The following is a 19,907-nucleotide window of genomic DNA, read 5'->3' as shown; positions in this document are numbered from 1 at the left end:
GCTTGTTTGGCCTGGTATGTGTGTGTGTTGGTATGTGTGTGTGCATTTGTGTCTATGTAACCTCCCAGTCACCTCAGTAAGGTCAGATCTTATCAAGCACATGCACCCACACTCCCTAAAGTTCCCATCCTTTTAGCACATGGAATGTTTATGGCAGGAATGTTTATGGCAGGAACATGGGCCTCCTGTTCTCTCTCCCTAGTCTAACACACAGACTTTAGTGACGAAGTGACGTGACGTGACATACGGCTAAGTACGGTGACCCATACTCAGAATTCGTTCTCTGCATTTAACCCATCCAAAGTGCACACACACAGCAGTGAACACACACACACACCGTGAACACACACCCGGAGCAGTGGGCAGCCATTTATACTGCAGCGCTCGGGGAGCAGTTGGGGGGATTCGGTGCCTTGCTCAAGGGCACCTCAGTCGTGGTATTGCTGGCCCGAGACTCGAACATACAACCTTAGGGTTAGGAGTCAAACTCTCTAACCATTAGGCCACGACATTTACTATGAATTTACTATGAATTTACTATTAATTTACTATGAAAGCATATATAAACACTCATTATATTTAAAATTTCCACTACACTATACAAACATTTGTGCAGGTGGTGAGTAATAATTTTAAAAAATTTTAAAACCTCTCAAACTGAACCAATACACAGTTCTGAAGGATGAAAACAAACAAGCACACACACACACACACACACACACACACACACACAAACACACACACACAAAAACACAAACACACACACAATTCTGTCTTCAGGTCAAACAAAGCAAAGGCTCATTTTCTCATTCATTCTGATTCTGATTCTGATTCTTATTATGCGCTGTACAGTCTCCATGGTAACATGCCATATTTACAGTTTCAGCATCTGGCAGAAGCCCTTTATCCAGAGCGACGACATGCAATGACCACATAAACAAGTGACATAGTTTAGTACTAGATAGCAAACCGAGTAATAAGTCTAAAATGATTTTACACATAGGTAAAAGGGGCTTCAGGGCGCAGAGGACATATGATTATCTTTACGGTAAGTTTACAGGACTTAACTAGGCTTAAACCTGATTAAACTCTAAACAGACAGAGACTCTGAGAAACAAAAACATCATAACAAGTCAAATATCTTTAACACAGTCACATTTATTTAGTGTTTAATATTTCAATAGTAGAGTAAATGTTGTTGTTGTTCTCACAATAATAAGATTCCTCTTATTATTGTTGTTGTTATTATTCTGTTGTTCACATGGCGGTTGCCAAACCAACTGTAAGGTGCATTTTCCGCCACCTACTGGCTTGGAGTATGGAGCACATGGTTCCTCGTGGTTGAAGATTAAATCCTAATTATCAGTCCTGTATCTTTCAAATAATTAAATAACTTCTTGGATTCTATTATTGAAATTCCCCTAAGTGAATAATTATTTACACCCATTTCCTTTAGTGACTGAACAAATTTTGTTTGTTCTTTATTGTATTGTACATTCTTGTAACATAATGTTTTACTGTTTGTGATCCACATATATCGTAATGCAGGGACGATTCTAGGGTCAGAGCTTTAGGGGTGCTGAGCTCCTTTTTAGGGGTACTGAAGCTAAGGATATGATCAAAAGGCACACAGAGGCGTGTCATTTTAAATGTCTTTATTATTATTATTATTATTATTATTATTATTATTATTATTATTATTATTATTATTATTATTACTATTATTATTATTGGGCTTTTAACTTTTTATTAAATGACAAATTCCTTTCACAAGATCATTATGGACTGTCCCTAGTCTCTCACCTGAATCTGTCTTTTTTCTTTTAAAGAACTGTCGTATGTCCATTGGTCACTGGCAGACCACACACACATTCACACACACACACACACACAGAGAGAGAGAGAGAGAGAGAGAGAGAGAGAGAGAGAGAGAGAGAGTAATGCTAGGGGTTCAGACGTTAAGCCTGGTTCAGGTTAAATCCTCTGTGTGTGAGGAATGAATAAATACAGCAAAAGAAATACATTAACATAAACTTTATTTTATTGTCTTGTTTGATAGTCAGCCACAACTGAAAAATAACAGATATAAATCTAGGAAGGAATAACAATTCATTTAAAAAGCCACAGTGAGTGTTTTCACACATACTGGTGGTAGTATACAGTGATATGGTGTTTATTTTCACTCTGGTCCAAACGCCTGGGCTTCATGTTTCCATGACGATTGACCAGAAAAGACGCACGTGACGTCATGTTTACATGACTCCCGATTGTTAAAATGAGTATCAAATTAACGACAAACTTTACCAACAGAGACACACGTACACACTACACAGGTACGCAGTTTATTTGTCGCGCTGATATGAGCTGGAACCCACAAAAAAAAGTGCTTTATGCTATATAGTTTCTTTAATATTTCATTTAGGATATTTTGCCTCGTTGAGGATGCTCCACTAGCTAAGCTTTCCAAAGCTGATTGTGAATCTGTACATATTACACATTATTCCGGCTGCTTTTCCTCTACGCGTTGTAAAGCTAGAAATATTGCAAGTAGTTCTGTTGTGTATATATATATTAAATAAAAGCTGAAACATGATGCTGTTTGCTTGAATGTGAAGGTGTAAAGTTTCTGTAATGTTCTAGATCCAGTTTTCACCGTGTCGGCAGAGACTGATCACATCCAGGAGAGCTATAAGGCTAGGGAAAGCGTGGACTATGTGGTAAGAAATGCTTTTACATATTGGGGGTTGGGGGTTTGATTCCCACCTCCTCCTTGTGTGTGTGGAGTTTGCATGTTCTCCCCGTGCCTCGGGGGTTTCCTCCGGGTACTCCGGTTTCCTCCCCCGGTCCAAAGACATGCATGGTAGGTTGATTGGCATCTCTGGAAAATTGTCTGTAGTGTGTGATTGCGTGAGTGAATGAGAGTGTGTGTGTGTGCCCTGCGATGGGTTGGCACTCCGTCCAGGGTGTATCCTGGCTTGATGCCTGATGACGTCTGAGATAGGCACAGGCTCCCCGTGACCCGAGGTAGTTCGGATAAGCGGTAGAAGATGAATGAATGAATGAATATTTTGAATGTTTATATTCTAAAGCTTCTTTGTGGCAATGTGCATTCTTACAAATGCTTTTTAAATAAAATTGAATCAAATTGAATTAAATGAACAGTTGTTCTCTGACCGGCCTCTCGTTTTTCTCTCTTGATGGTATTAAGATTTTATAATAAACCCACAGATTATAATTTTACTGAGAAATGCTCAACCTTTTCTTTTCTGAAGAATTTCCTAAGTTAGTAAACATAAATTACTTCTTTATTCTACAATTGACTGTTACATGCACTATAAAAAATGACATCATAGCAAGTGCAAAAATTCATTATCAGAGATATACTGCTAATAATAAACTGGATTGTGTGTGTGTGTGTGTGTGTGTGTGTGTGTGTGTGTGCGTGTGTGTGTGTGCTAACTGCAGATAAAGGTTCCAGAGTTTAACTCCATGTTCAGTGAGCTCCCTCACTACCCACATTTCACACTCCGTCTGAACCCTGTTGATCCCGTTCCTTCTTTTATCGACCGCCGTTGGAGAGGACATGCTGAGCAGAGGAGAGAGACACTTTCAGGGTATAAACACACACACACACTCTACCTGTACCTGTCCTCTATAATCAAAAAGATGATGGCACATTTTACAAAACAACAGATTTCAGTAAAGCAGTAAAATATCATGTTTAACCCTGCTGTGTTTTGTGGTTGCAGGGCGCTGCCTGGTGTTCAGCTGCACAAACCCAAATCTGAGGACGTCACTGGAGAAGACCGCTGGAAGTTCTTTAAGCGGTAACTTTAGTATTTTATCAGGTGGTATTTTGTGTCGGGGTGATTAGTATATAGCCACTGTTTTATCTTGAAGTCTGTGCACTGATCTGATATTAACAGTAAGTTCACTCACTGTAAGATTCATTTGCTTACAAAAAAGTCAGTTTGTGTCCTGTGTCACATGACATGACAGATCATTGTGACTTAGAGGAAATACATTACATAAAGCAAAACTGCACACACTTTAGGAGCACTTGTACATACAGCACTCATGAAAATATAAAATCAGGCAGCATTTTCACTCACTCACTCACTCACTCACACTCATTTTCTACCGCTTATCTGAACTACCTTGGGTCACGGGGAGCCTGTGCCTATCTCAGGCGTCATCGGGCATCAAGGCAGGATACACCCTGGACGGAGTGCCAACCCATCGCAGGACACACACACACTCTCATTCACTCACACAATCACACACTACGGACAATTTTCCAGAGATGCCAATCAACCTACCATGCATGTCTTTGGACCGGGGGAGGAAACCGGAGTACCCAGAGGAAACCCCTGAGGCACGGGGAGAACATGCAAACTCCACACACACAAGGAGGAGGTGGGAATCGAACCCCCAACCCTGGAGGTGTGAGGCGAACGTGCTAACCACTAAGCCACCGTGCCCCCCTTTATATTTTCATATTTTAGAATTTTTTCTGCCTGATTTAGTATATTTTTCTGCTAGAACAGTTAATGTTCGTGTCATGTCATCACATCAGAGAATAGGTGACTCTGGGTGTTATTTGTTTTCCTACACTATTCTGTGTAAATTCTAAAGACAGCTAAGAAGAAGTTTCTGAAATACTCATACCAGCCTGTTCTGGTATGAGGAATCAACCATTCCTATATATATTAAATGAATAATGACTTTCTAAATATTATAAATATTAATCACAATTTTGCCTTTGTAACAGTTTATTATCAAATTATGCATTTGAATGTAAATCATATTTTGTGGCAATTATATGTCCCACCCAAAAGATGAACTCTCAGTGGCTGAGGGTGAGACGATGGGTGAATCGTTAACCCCTTAGTGACTTAAACGCTGGTCCCATGCCCAGATAAAATGGGAGAGAATCCAGCGGGAAACGTCTTAGTGTCAAATGTATGCAGATTGGATGATTGTCAGGACTCTGCCCGGACTTCGGCCATGTGCCTTTTTGTTTATGTTCCTTGTTCACGTGTCTGCCCTGCCCTTGTCTTTTCCTCCCCACCTCTGCACACCTGTCCCTTATGTCTGAATAATTATTTGTACTATTTAGTTGAGCCGCGTTGCCTTGTGCAGCGCGGAATCCTCTGTTGTCTTCGTCTGGTTCGTCTTTGTCCTGTTTCATGTTTTTTAAGTTAATAAATCCTGTTTTGTTTAGCTGCCCTGCATTTGGGTCCATTTTTATCCCGTGTCCGTGACAATGATCCTCTGTGGTGACAGGAAACAGCCAAAAAAACAACAACAATACATTTTTTTGTAATATACATCATCACAAAGATATGAAAATGTCTCTGAAATGTATTCTCTCAAGTATAGTGGAGGTGCCAACATTTACAGTTCATTTGTGGTATTTGCAATTTACCACAAATGAACGAATGGTGATGTGGAGAAAACTACCCATCGTACCACGATCAAAGTCACTGTGATCAGATTTATCCCCCATACTGATGTTTAATGTGAGCATTAACTGAAGTCATATATCTGCAGGAATTTTATACTTTTTGCTGGATATGTACATATTATCATGGCCAGAGAGTATATTGTTGTTCATATTGGTGCAGATTTCACATGGTGCATGAATTTAGTAAAGTAAAATTCATGCAAAGTTGACATTTTTGTCAGTAAAATAGATAAAGTTCCATTTTCTGGAATTAATAAAACAGTGAATCATTAATGACGAGAGTCTCTGGAAAGTCTTTACACACAATAAATCACATGATGCTTTTATATCTATATAAACCCTGTTGTATGCTTTGTGTGTGAGAATAGTTTGTGTGTATGTATTATAATCATACACATCATTAACAATGAACTGGAAACATTATCAGACGTTCGGATCAATAGGTTTCTTGTCTGTATGAATGAGAAACACAGGACGGGGCAGATGTGAAAGGCAGCTTTGACTTTTAAAAGTAATTACTCTAGTTATTTTTTCTGTTAAAATCATGCATATTAATTCTTCCTTTATATTTCCTGTCTTTACTTTTTCTATCAGACCACTCGTCCGCTTTGCTCAACAGATTCCAGATGATGTTATTTTCGCATTAACCAAGTAAGTCATCTATAAATTTCTAAATGACATTTTTGTTGAACTGAAACAGCATACGTTTATTTTAAGTGGATGCGAGTGCATTAATTTGATATTAATGATATTTTATCACAGGACTGACTCCCACATTACTCAGCAGGATAGCTCTGAGCGGATGGAAAGCTTGTTCCAGCGCACAGTAGGGATTCAGACAGATTACAGAGAGAGCGAGGCTCAGACTGATCCTTTCAGCCCTGAGTACAAACTACATCCAGGAGCAGATATTCCAGAAATCCTCTCTCTGGCCACTTTCTCTTGGGGTATGCAACCCTAATGACATACAGTTGTATGTATGTTCTCAAAGGTTTTGGAATCTCTAGACAAATTATATATTTTGCTGCTTTTAAAAGTAAAAAGACAGCTGCTGCAATTAAGGGAAAAAAAAGAATATTATAGATCTACATACTTTTAAACATATTTTTATGCAAAATAGTTGCACCTTTAAAGCTCCAGGATATAAGATTTTGGAAATGTGCCTTCTCTGGTAGAAAAATGCTATCGTGAGTTACTTGTGAAACAACAGGCATTGTACTATGCATAATGTAATGTTGATAAGATATTCCTTTATTCGTCCCACAATGGGGAAATTAGTAAGACCAAGCTAAATTACAAGTTTTTTTAAAAGTCAGATGCTTATCCCTGTGATGATCCATGAATGGATGTTCTAAGCTGTCTGTCTTAATAAAACACTTTAAGAGAAGATGCTTATCTCTTATATGGTTGTGTTAGGTTGCTCAGCCTGTGGCCAGACTCAGAAGAGACTTTAACACTTTAACATTGTAGTTCAGTGAGCCTGTGGGCCAAATTACTGTCCGAAATCTTGAGATGTTACAGACCTGAAAATAACCAAATTACTTGCTTGTTCAGGTCATGGGCTTCCTGCTGGTCTGGATGAGGTGGAGATGATAGAAAGAGCGAGACAGAAGAGGGTGTGGGAGGCCACGCTGCCACCTCTGAGTGATCCCACTCAGCTGGACAAGAGGAAGAGGATGATAAATGAGATGGAGGCAAAGGAGTGGGCTTTCAGGGAGCAGGAGATTGAGAAGTGAGAAACAGTTTGCTTACTACAGCCATCTCTGCTACACCTTCAGGCTCTGAACTGTGGTTTCTTTCTCACTCGATATAAACACACACACTTAAGATATGTCAGTATCCAGACAGGGAAAATATCTCAAGGTGCATTCAATTAAACACCCAACTGGAATCTAGTGTATTCCAGACCTATATTTCTCACTAGATTCCTAGTCATAGTCATAAGTATTACGTTCATCATTGGAAAATGCTTGTAAGCATGTAAATATGTGTATGATGGACCCACCTAGGTCTGTATATGTTTATCTTTTTGTGTTGCAGGCTGCAACAGACTCGTTTGGCTCTTCTCGTGCGATTTTTACAGGAGAGAGAGTCAAAACAGAACAAGGCCACAGTGCATCGGCTGGATGAGCATTTTTCCAAGCTGCAGAGAGAGAAAGAAAAAAGACTTCAGAAAATCCGCAATAACTACGCACTCTGTAAGACCACACGCTCTTACATCATTATTAGAAGAAAGGCCATATTCATTATCTGTCGATATTATTTTAACAATTTACAACACAGATGCTCATTTACTGACCTTCAAAACAAGTCAATGATAAACACTTTAAATAATCTTGTAGGTCTACATTTAACTTCCTATTTATAATTTATTATGTATTCCCATTACAGTTCTTTCTGAATACTTTCATGAACTGACTCCTTATCATAAGCCAAGGATTGCATGCGATTGTTTTCATTTATGATCTGTCCGTTGCTCACTTTGACGACGACAATTTCATGAATCCAACATAAATTCATTTGTTTGCTCAATCCAAGCTCTCAAATCTACAACACTGTTCTACAACTCTGAGCTATGTGTCATGTTTTTACTGTATGTGATCTGAATGTGTTATTTTGAATGGACACATGACCAGAGTCACACACTGTTTTAGTGGCCAAGTCAGTGACACTCTCTCTCTCTCTCTCTCGCTCTCTCTCTCTCTCTCTCTCTCTCTCTCAGCTATTCGGAAACTCATGGCAAAAAGAAAGATGTTGGAAGGTAAGCTGACGAGGCAGGACGTTATCACCGAGCACTTGGATTATGGGTCTCAGATGTACGCGCCACTCTTCCCCCACGGAGACGTCCCTGATCGACACTCACAAAGCGACGTCATTAAGAGCCACCTCTTCGATACTTACGAAGGTTTGTGGTGTATCACTTATTAGTTCCACCTCATTTCTAATGCTCAGTGAAGAGCCTTCAGACAGCTTTTGGTTTTCATTCATTCATTCATTCATCTTCTACCGCTTATCCGAACTACCTCGGGTCACGGGGAGCCTGTGCCTATCTCAGGCGTCATCGGGCATCGAGGCAGGATACACCCTGGACGGAGTGCCAACCCATCGCAGGGCACACACACACACACTCTCATTCATTCACACAATCACACACTACGGACAATTTTCCAGAGATGCCAATCCATGTTAAATTACCCGAGACCCGATGCCACTTACCATGCATGTCTTTGGACCGGGGGAGAAAACCGGAGTACCCGGGGGAAAACCCCGAGGCACGGGAGAACATGCAAACTCCACACACACAGGCGGAGGCGGGAATCGAACCCCCAACCCTGGAGGTGTGAGGCGAACGTGCTAACCACTAAGCCACCGTGCCCCGCTTTTGGTTTTCTTTTAACCAAATAATGGTTTAAATTAATTACATTGGGTTAAGAAAACAGTCAAGAACACATCTATTTTAATGGCCATGGTGCTGGTACAAACTACCAGAGGTGGGTAGAGTATCCAAAATCTGTACTCAAGTAAAAGTACAAGTACTTCTGGAAATATTTACTCAAGTAAAAGTAAAATAACAATCTTAATAGTTACCATTGAAAAAACTACTCAAGTAACTAGTTACTGGTTAATGATCTGATTGATATGAAGCAACAAACCAGAATTTCAAACTACTTGGAGAGCTTTCACACACCTCTTCTTGAAAGTCTCTTTGTTCTGCTTATACAAAACATAGGTTGAAGTAAAGAAGCCTATCTCAGTCCAGCGATGGGCACATTAATATCACATAACCTGTCATTTGCAATAAAATCTGCAAATAAAACATGAACTTGAGGCCACAGGTGATCTGCCTCCGACAACTCACATACGTCTTTCTCTGCTTCAGTCTTTATCTTCCAACCAAACGCACGCTAAATGTAAGGGGGAGACACGTAGCAGCCTCTCGTGATACTTGCGTACAGGTTATATAAACTCATTATTTTATAAAATCTCATATTTATTACCATTTGTCAGTAACGGAGAAACGGCGCAAATGTAGCGAAGTAAAAGTAAAGCTTTTGTACTAAAAATATACTTGAGTAAGAGTAAAAGTACACATTTAAATATACTCTAAAAGTATAAGTTACACAAAAAATTAAAATAAAACTAAAGTAAATGTAACAAAGTAAATGTAATTCGTTTCTACCCACCTCTGCAAACTACATAACATAATCACTTCATCTTCATCTTATTTATAGACACGAACTTCAATTTGATTCAGAACTATTCCGTTTAGTTTTATTTATACAGCACTGTTTACAAAGGGCGTAATATACTGTAGACCTGCACTGTTGTAGAAACCTTACTGACAACCTTGCGACCAATTCAAAGGAAGAAGCCATCAGTGCTGTAGTACAAAGAAAAGTAACACTGTGAGGTGTGTAGATGTAAAAATGACTGAAGTCTGACTAGCAACACTCATTTAAACCGGTTCTAATAAATACACAATCCTTATGCATTCAATATAGTTAAAAGGATACAAGATACAAGGATACAATATTTTATTGTGATTAGCAGACTAGAAGAAAAACATCTTGTCCATCAGTTTGCATCATTATAATAATTAATTTTACCAGGGCCCGTATTCGTAAAGATTCTAAGGAGGATCTCAAAGAGCTCCTTATTTAGCTTAAAAATTTCTAACTAGGAATCTTGGCTTAAGAGTGATTCAGGACCGAACTTAGCAACTCTGAGCAAGGAAAATACAAGCAATTTTATCTTAGAGAGGAGGCGGGGCTTAACTTGTTACTAGGTATGACACTATTTTGAAGACTGTGATTGGTTGTCCAATAAATACATATATATTTTCATATATAATACATAATTTCATATATTTCATACATAAATAAATATTGTCTATTATAAGCCTTGATTATAAGCTTTGTCTCTATGTTAAGATATTTGAGGCTATATTGTGTAGGGATTATGTTCATGACCGATCATATTATAGATGCATATTACAGAATAGTGGAAGAATATATATTCATTCATTCATTCATTTTCTACCGCTTATCCGAACTACCTCGGGTCACGGGGAGCCTGTGCCTATCTCAGGCGTCATCGGGCATCAAGGCAGGATACACCCTGGATGGAGTGCCAACCCATTGCAGGGCACACACACACACTCATTCATTCACTCACTCACGCAATCACACACTAGGGACAATTTTCCAGAGATGCCAATCAACCTACCATGCATGTCTTTGGACCGGGGGAGGAAACCGGAGTACCCGGAGGAAACCCCCGAGGCACAGGGAGAACATGCAAACTCCACACACACAAGGTGGAGGCGGGAATTGAACCCCGACCCTGGAGGTGTGAGGCGAACGTGCTAACCACTAAGCCACTGTGCCCCTAGAATATATATTATACATGTATATATGTATATATATTTTCATTTTCTCCTCTGCTAAATAAACTCAAGCCTCCTACTTCTCCTACTCTTAACACTTTTTGACCTTATGAGCTCTTTTAAAGGTTGAAATGCGTTGTGAATAACTTTTATCTTTACTAGGATTAAGGGGAATCTCCCACATTTCTAAAAAGTGAATTTTAATTAATATTGTTCCTGGTTTATAAATATGTATTACTTGTACAAGCTGTTACTTATAGAGCCTATCTCCAAATGTATAGAGCTGTTAGAGCTGGAGGCAGGTCTTCCACCTTCAGTCCAGGAGCCACAAATAAAAACTCAAAGGCCAAAGAAGATCAAAGGCTTCATCCGTCGCTCAGACCGCAGAGAATTTGATTTACTGAAGACTTACCAGGTAAAAACACTTCATCAGTAGCTTTTTATTGAGTAAAAACTGCATGCTTTCGGAGGGAACTGACCTTCTGTTCGTATTCTCATTCATGGGGTTAATATCTCATGTGCTTTTAGGGGTCTGAGGTAAATATCTCAAAAATTGCAGAACAACTTTTTTTATTGTACAATGTAACAAGAAGTGATTCTCTAAAAGCCAGAGTGTTGTTGACACTGAAAGCTTATTCTACGAATTACTTTTTCAAGTAAAAGAACAGCACATTTGACAGTGGACTGTATTTAAGGATGAGTTCTCCAAATGTTTTGATATACCTCAATAATCAAGAAAGTGGCAATCTCGTTGCCTTCCTATTAGCCATAAACTCAATCTAATTCAAAAAAGCATGTTGGGATACATTTATATAATTTGGTAACGTTCCAATTATCCAATTATTGGCCTTTTTTTCTTAGCTAATGCCAAGCAAAGCTAGCAAATGGCTAGCAAATCAAATTCTAGCTCGTGGAAATTTTACTGGTTAATTTATTTGATAATTCATGAACATACAATGTGTTATATAACTTATATGTGATATATAACTTATATTATATAATATATGTTTTCAGGTAAAACTTATAATCCAGTTCCTCCAGGATTTTGTATGATGTTGTAGCTGCAGAAATTAACGCAAAATCAAGCAAACTCCATGATATTTAGAGGAGACTGCAATTTTTCAAAATGATCACAGATTTTTTTGGCAGATTTGGACAAAGATGTGTTGTGAGACATCATTACAAATTTAGCCAAAGCCCTCTTGTATCACAGAATGTCATTACACCTATGTCTTTACTGGTAGGAGTTAAAAAAGAGAATCCTGTGCTTGAAATATATGCAAAAAATGGTGGATAAATTTGGTGCTACTAAATCCAGCATTTTAGTTACAACAATCATAAATAACTGCTGTGAAATACTGGGGGACTGATATATTTTTTATTTATTTATTTATTTTTTTAATATTTTTTTTTTTACTCCTCTCATTTTTTGCTTGTATACTTTTAAGACCTGGTACTGAAAAGATGCTTTTATTATAATTTCTCAACACTTTGTTCACCCCTGTGACCAGCTAAGAGTATACAGTATATGAGCATTACATACAGGCCCTGTGCTGTTTTTATAAACTGCACAGATGGCCTGTTTGAGCGCACAGGGTGCAGACAGTCGGTTCATTCAATACATCTGCTGCAGGCACTGAAAGACAAGAAGGTCCAGGTGGAGGAAAAGAAACCTCTGCGCTTCCTTTATAGGGTGGAGAAACCAGTCCCTCGTCCCCCAACGCCTGAGGTGGACGTGCCTCCTGAGGTAATCCACTTCTACACGCTAGCTGTGAAAAAATAAACACGCTGTATATTTACTGCATCTTGGTTTTCTTGGCACTGAATTGGAAAATCGCTGCATGTAAAAACAAGACTTGTTGTAGAAGACTGACTACATAGTTCCCATTGCAGATCCCATGCTAGACACCAGCAGTGTTATCTAGAACCATGTTTCTGAATGTAAGGACTGTAATTCTAGTCAAGGACTCTGTAATTTTATGAAAGTGTTCTAAACCACAACTAAACATTATTCTACTTATTATGCTTTAAAGCTGACATCTAATGACAATTTTAATAAAGAAAATGGGCATTATAGCTGAAAAGAAAAACAAAAAGTCAGTCACGCCAATAAATATTATTAAAACACATTTCATTTGAATATGTTCAAGCATTGTTCATAAATAAATGTGTGCTGAGAAATGTCTGAATATTTTTATATTTGTAAATTAAAAGAACATTGTTACTAAATTGTATTAAATTATATACATGTTTTTTTATTAAATCTGACTGCAAAAAGATTCAAATATAAAATCTATATGAATGCATATAGAATCATAGAAAACAGAAAAATGCTAGCTTCAGTATATAAATGGAATCTTGTCATATAGACAGCATGACGTTATGTGGAAAATATTGTACATTATATTTCCAGGGACACGAGGAAAAGGAGCTTGCTGTCATTTTTCTACAGAAGCTGATCCGAGGAACAGCCATTCAGAACCAGGTACACAGAGAATAGTACTTGAATGAAATCCCCTCATATTCCCCATATTCCTCTATATTTTATACATATTTTATTTTGTTTTATTGTCCCTATTTTTTTTTTTCTATTTTCTTGTCTACTGTTTAATTAATTAAATAATTAATTCCATTCTTTGACTTTTTTATTCTGACACTATTTTCTTAATAATGACAGTCATAAAAATAATATTCACAGCAAGTCATTACTGTGAATGATTGTGTACAATTAAAATTTGAATCTGCATTAGAAATCTTTTTCTCTAACCTGCCTGTGACATTTTTTATTTCTCTAAAAGTCATGAAACTTTATCGACTCCTGAAACGATCGACTCGATTAAACAAACAACAGTTTATATTTCCTACTGTACTCTATGTGAATGAGATGACCGGGTCTCTTTCTCAGGAGCTCTTTCACAAAGTCTTAATGTGTACAGCTGTTCTCTGATGTAGTGTCTGGTGTATTCCAGATGCTGGAAGGTGTAGAGAAACATCTGGAGCTGATCCAGGAGATGCGCACGACCCACAGCCTACAGCAGGAGGAGCAAGAACTCCAGAGAGCAGATAAACAGGTCACACAGGCCCTGCAGAGACAGCACGAGCTCACTGAGAGCAGGGTAAGCAGATAAACAGCCTACTCATTCAACACTTTCACTGTGAGCCATGCTGCGTGATGTGTGCATGACTACACCAATGAAAAGGATATTCATATGATTTATATGATTTATATAACTGACCTCTCCTCCAATTCTTTTTTTTTGTAATGCATTCGGATCTACATTTGTTACAAGGGTATTATGGTGAAAGAAAACAAAACCTATGTATGTAAAAGAAACAACTTGGTGAAAAATCCAAATATTCCATTGGAAATGTTTTGAAATAAAAAGCAGCTAAGGAAAAAAATTCTAAATTGAATATTTAAATATAAAATATATCTACTTAAACATAATATCTGAAACGAAAAAAAAATAATAATAAAATTAATATAAACCTATAACGTACTGTCAGAACTGATGTTAAAACTAATTATATAACTTCATATATGTGTGTTGCAAATGTAATAATTGTAATGTAAATGTAAATGCAAATGTAAATGTAATGTAAATGTAAATGCTGTGTCCAAATTTCTCTATGTCCAAAAGATGTGTGTGTGTGTGTGTGTGTGTGTGTGTGTGTGTGTGTATATATGATTGGTCACAAAAATAATCTCTTCTAATCAGTAGCATCTTATTAACTCACTGTCATTATCAAATATTGTGTTCAATACATTTCTTCTCCCTCTTCACCTTTCGGACATTTTCTCCTCTGCTAAAGAAACTCTTAAGCCTCTTAAAAGTCCTCCTTCCTACTCCTAAGACATTTTGACCTTAAGAGACCTTTTAAGGGTTAAGATGCTTTGTGAAGAATTTTCTTAGAATTTCATCACTAGGAGCAACTCTTTGCACTAAAAAGGTTTTAGAATCCAACACTACTGAATTTCTTTCTCTCAGACGGCTCAGATACAGAGCTTTGTAGACGGCCTTTCAGGGGAGGTGATTGCCGACATGCTGGACTTCCTGTCGAAGGAGCTGGTTCGCTTGCAGGAGGAAAGAAGGATCCATGCTTACATGCTACTGGCAGAAAGGGACCGGCGCCTTCGCGAGGCTGAAGAGAGTGGAAGGAGACAGGTGGAGGAGCGGAGACGGAGAGAGGAGGATGAGATCTTCAGACAGGTGAACATACTCCCTCTCCCAAAACATACGTCTACACTTAGTCATTTTTATTTAACTACTTATGCATTAGTGTGGAAACCATTATCGTGGAAACTTTGTGTTTGTTAACGTGTTTCTGCTTGTAATATATTTTTAATATTGGACATTTTTGGTAGTTAATAATCTATCATCAGGATACACATTTATGGCATTTGGCAGATGCTCTTATCCAGTGCATTTTTTAACTGAGAAATCGGGGATTAAGGGCCTTGCTCCGGGGCCCAACAGTGACATTTCTGCCACCAGCTGTAAGTGTATTTATTGTACTGTGTGCTCTCAGGTGATGAAGGTGCACCAGGCCACAGTGGATCTCTACCTTGAGGATGTGATCCTGAACAGCATCGATCAAACAGCCGAGGCTCAGGCCAGAGAAGAGATCCACCAGTTTGCAGAGGAGCTCAACAACATCACCTATGCCATGGAGGAAATGTAAGCAACAGAACAGTCACTCTGAGTATTCCTCAATCCTAAGCTTCAGTTTAAGCTTTGCTACACGAGTTTCATGTATAGAGTCTATTAGTAGACTGATACGGTGGGCGATGAATTATCTTATTGTTTGGCTGATATGCGAGAAGCGAGTCCTTTAATGCTATAAAACACATAAGTTCATTTTTTCTTATTCTGACAGCTAGGAAAATGTGACTAGGCATTGTTGCTTTTTAACATGCTAGATCTGATAGCTAGTAGAATTCATACTCTATGGGTGTAATATATTAAATCACAATTCATTAGGATCATTATATATAGACTGTACATTATGGTTAGGCTGTGACCTAGGATTTCGTAATGGAGTGTACATTTCTAGCCTTCAGAGCCCCATTATGTTTCATATCCATGATTGTGTTGATGGTCATAGTGAAGAAATTTAGTGTGAGTAGAAGATACTTTGATAGTGGATCAGGAATAAAGCACTCATTACACTTGTAATGGACATTGAGTGTGTGAATAAGGCTACAGAGATAGTGTTGAAATTTTGTGATAGAAGGTAATATAGACAAGAAGCAATTTATAATCCAGGTTCTAAATATAACAAATGCTTCACTGTTCAGTCTAATTTGAGCATTGTCTAAATTGTTTTATACATTATGTGCTTTGATTATTAAAGCTTGGTTATTTTTTAACACCCTACTTGATTGCGTGTGTGTGTGTGTGTGTGTGTGTGTGTGTGTGTGTGTGTGTGTGTAGGAGAAACAATGAGCAGTCAGAGGAGATTGTAGCTCAACTTGTCTACAGCTTCCTCATTCCTGAAGTACAGAAGGTCGCTGTCCGTGAGAGAGGTGGGTTTTCCTCCCAGAGCGAGTCTGTAATTATTTCGAGCACAACATAAATCTAAAGCAGGTATATAGGCTGAAGTACAGAGTATTATAATCATCCTGCTAAAGCTTGTAAGACAACCTGAAGGAAGATTTAGATTTTTTAACCACTCTTTTCCCAAAGAGTACCATGACCTCTTACTTGGAGATGCTAATTTTCATTTCACCCACATCACTCAGCGCTGAAATATTTGAGTGTGTGCCAGAGATCTAATCCAGATAGTGGGGTGAAAATCTGAGAAGCTGTACTGTGTAAATATTAATAAGTAATAAAAACCCACATGCTTTGTGGTAGGGCAGGCAATGAATGTATACAGGAAGTTACTGTCTGAATATATTGCCATGAACATCACCTGCAAACATCAGCCTATATATTTTGTCATTTTTTTCATAACACCCCCCTCTTTCTTTTTTCAGTGAAGCAGAGTCAAAGGAGGCACTTGCATGCAGCCCATGCCCTCATCCATGACACTGATAGCTCGTCCACGAGCCCTCGGCCCCTTTCTCCCGCAAGCAGAGCCTCCACCTCATTGCTCTCACAGATAGTCGAGCAGGTGGAGGAGGCTTCACACAACAGCGATCCGGAGAACGAACACACAGATTAGCTACACAGTGTAGCTAGAGATTTATGGATATCTGACCATCATGCCTGTATTTCTTTCAGTTTCTGGATTTTGTTCCTTTTTCTGTTAAAATAACCACCACTATTTCTGAGAAGCTTTTCCTCTAGATACCCAAGGTAGAGGTCTTCTGTGTACCCGAAGAAATGTACCCGACCCAAAGTGACCCGAATCACTTTTTACCCGAACCCGACGTGCAAATTTTTTTTTTTTAAAGAAAGACCCGACCCGAGACAAACCCGAAAAAATTAGACCCGAGTCCTACACGACCCGTTGGCATTTTTTTTTAACCCGACTGGACCCGAATGTTGCATAACTACACTAAATTCAAAATTGATTGACAGGGCTGTTTCAACGAAAATTAGCTTACCGCCAGCCACACGTCGCCAGCCACACGTCGCCAGCCACATGTCGCAAGCGGTCTTGGAAAACAGAGGAGACGTTGGAAAAGGACTCGAGTCGATGCACACACACGAGATACAGTAGTTCGGGTCTTCTCGGGTCCGTTCGGTAAAAACACATTCATTTTAAATTACCCGAGACCCGATGCCACTATTATTATACCCGACCCGTGTCCGAGGTACACGTGAAACTTTTAGACCCGGACCTGCTCGGGTCTCGGGTCGGACCTCAGGTTTTCGGATCTAAGTGGACCCGTGAAGACCTCTAACCCAAGGCCATTAGGCAAATACATCCTACATAAAAGTGTGTTTACAACCTTGTGGCTAAAAGATCTATATATGGCTGTGATGGTCAGGTGACCACAAACTTTTGGCCATATAGTGTATTGATGGATACACTATATAGCTGATAGCTGATCAGATTATTTTCTTGTGATACACCAGTGATTTGTAGAGACATCACAGAACACTTCTACACTCTGTTTTGCTTACAGATAAATCTTTAATGCTGTGAAACATTCTTGTACACTATTACTTTGTTTTTTAAAATAAATGTAAAAATTGGTTCTATGACACTTTCCGGTCTTCCTGCTTAATAATCTCGCACCTCATGCCTCAAGTCTGATCCTTTGAATAAAAATGTGAGAATGGGTATGGGTTGAATTTCAGAATTTGCTTTCATCAATGTGCATGACCGCTAAACTAAAGGCCAGACAGAATCAGGATTTAACAGTATTAAGCAGACACCTTTATCATCAGCAGCTTTAGGGGCATAGTAGCATAGGGGCTTTGCTCAAGTGCCCTGTAGAGGCAGCGTTGTGATCCTGGTATATGAACTCTCAGTCTTCTGATCAGTAGTAGTCCAACGTCTAGGTTTCCCACTAAGTTACAACCACACTTTGTGTTTGTGTTATCAGAGAACATACTTGGTTAACGATTACGACCACTGGTAACGATTTAGTGGAGTTGTTTATATATATACAGTTAGGTCGATATGTATTTGGACACATGCATGCACAATTTTTTTTTTTTTAGGTATTTACCAAAACATATTCAAGCTATTGCTGGTATAGGTGTAGTGGGCTGAAAGTGCAGTCTCTCAGGTTTAATTTGAGGGTATTTAAATCCATATTGGTGGAAAGTTTAGGAATTACAGCTCCTGAGAGTAGCCACCATCCCTTTTTTAAGGGACCAAAAGTAATTGGACAGTTGAATCAATAGCTGTTTCATGGACTAGGTGTAGGCTATTCCTTCATTGTTTCTTCATCAATTAAGCAGGTAAAAGGTCTGGAGTTGATTCAAAGTGTGGTATTTGCACTTGGAATCTGTTGCTGTGAACCTACATCATGCGTTCAAAGGAGCTCTCCATGCAAGTCGAACAGGCCATCATTAGGCTTCAAAAACAAAACAAATCCGTCAGAGAGATAGCAGGAACATTAGGAGTGGCCAGATCAACAGTTTTTAACTTTCTGAAAAAAAAAGAATGTAATGGTGAGCTTAGCAACATAAAAAAGAAGGCCGTCCACGGAAGACAACAGATTGGATGGATCCTCTCCATGGTAAAGCAAAACCCATTCACAATATCCAGCCAAGTGAAGGACACTCTCCAGGAGGTAGGCGTGTCATTGTCAAAGTCTACAATCAAGAGAAGACTTCACGAGAGCAAATACAGAGGGTTCACTACAAGGTGCAAACTATTCATAAGCCTCAAGAATAGAAAGGGCAGATTTGACTTTGCCAAAAAACATCTAAAAAAGCCTGATCAGTTCTGGAAAAATTATTTGGGTGGATGAAACTAAGATCAACCTTTACCAGAATGATGGGAAGAGAAAAATATGGAGAAGGTTTGGAACAGCTCATGATCCAAAGCAAACAACATCATCTGTAAAACATAGTGGAGGCAGTGTAATGGCATGGGCATGCATGGCTTCCAGTGGCACTGGGTCACTGGTGTTTATTGATGATGTGACAGAAGCAGCCGGATGAATTCTGAAGTGTATAGGAATATACTGTCTGCCCAGATTAAGCCAAATGCAGCGAAATTGATTGGACGGCATTTAACAGTACAGATGGACAATGATCCAAAACGCACTGCAAAAGCAACCCAGGAGTTTTTTAAGGAAAAGAAATGGATTCAGTCACCTGATAACCAGATTGAACATGCATTTCACTTGCAGAAGGCAAAACTAAAGGCAGAAAGCCCCACGAACAAACATCAACTGAAGACAGCTGCAGTTAAGGTCTGTCAAAGCATCAGAAAGGAGGAAAACCAGTCTCTGGTGATGTCCATGGGCTCCAGACTTCAGGCAGTCGTTGCCTGAAAAGAATTTTCAACAAACTATTTAAAATGATCATTTTATTTCTGATTATATTCACTTGTCCAATTCACTTGTCCATTCATTTGTCCAATCAATTTAAAGCCATTTGTTAGCAGCAAAATACAAGCAAAACAAATCTGTGGAATCCTCTG

The 19,907-nt window shown here is 38.8% G+C and overlaps 1 protein-coding gene across 1 annotated transcript; it reads left to right on the top strand.

Annotated features, from left to right (window-relative positions):
• Positions 1-987: 987 nt before the first annotated feature.
• Positions 988-17,149, top strand: LOC132850519 (cilia- and flagella-associated protein 91-like). Its single transcript, XM_060877160.1, has 17 exons — positions 988-1,048; positions 2,641-2,717; positions 3,466-3,614; positions 3,750-3,827; positions 6,062-6,118; positions 6,230-6,414; positions 7,022-7,199; positions 7,508-7,665; positions 8,190-8,372; positions 11,135-11,268; positions 12,487-12,600; positions 13,267-13,338; positions 13,823-13,969; positions 14,843-15,064; positions 15,384-15,532; positions 16,289-16,380; positions 16,834-17,149. The coding sequence occupies exons 1-17, from the start codon at positions 988-990 to the stop codon at positions 17,019-17,021; spliced, it is 2,244 nt and encodes a 747-aa protein (XP_060733143.1). The 3' UTR covers positions 17,022-17,149.
• Positions 17,150-19,907: the final 2,758 nt, after the last annotated feature.

This window comes from Tachysurus vachellii, chromosome 8 (genome assembly GCF_030014155.1).
Source record: "Tachysurus vachellii isolate PV-2020 chromosome 8, HZAU_Pvac_v1, whole genome shotgun sequence".
In the NCBI taxonomy this organism is placed as follows: Eukaryota; Metazoa; Chordata; class Actinopteri; order Siluriformes; family Bagridae; genus Tachysurus; species Tachysurus vachellii.
The sequence above is the reverse complement of the archived record's forward strand: the minus strand, read 5'-3'. Positions and strand labels throughout refer to the sequence as shown.

What these genes read in the sequence shown, in the direction of transcription:
- LOC132850519 (XM_060877160.1), top strand. Translation starts at nt 988, where the DNA reads ATGATTTTACACATAGGTAAAAGGGGCTTCAGGGCGCAGAGGACATAT. An exon ending in CGCTGGAAGTTCTTTAAGCG is followed by an intron (nt 3,828 to 6,061) that starts GTAACTTTAGTA and finishes TTTTTCTATCAG; the next exon opens with ACCACTCGTCCGCTTTGCTC. An exon ending in CCTCTTCGATACTTACGAAG is followed by an intron (nt 8,373 to 11,134) that starts GTTTGTGGTGTA and finishes CCAAATGTATAG; the next exon opens with AGCTGTTAGAGCTGGAGGCA.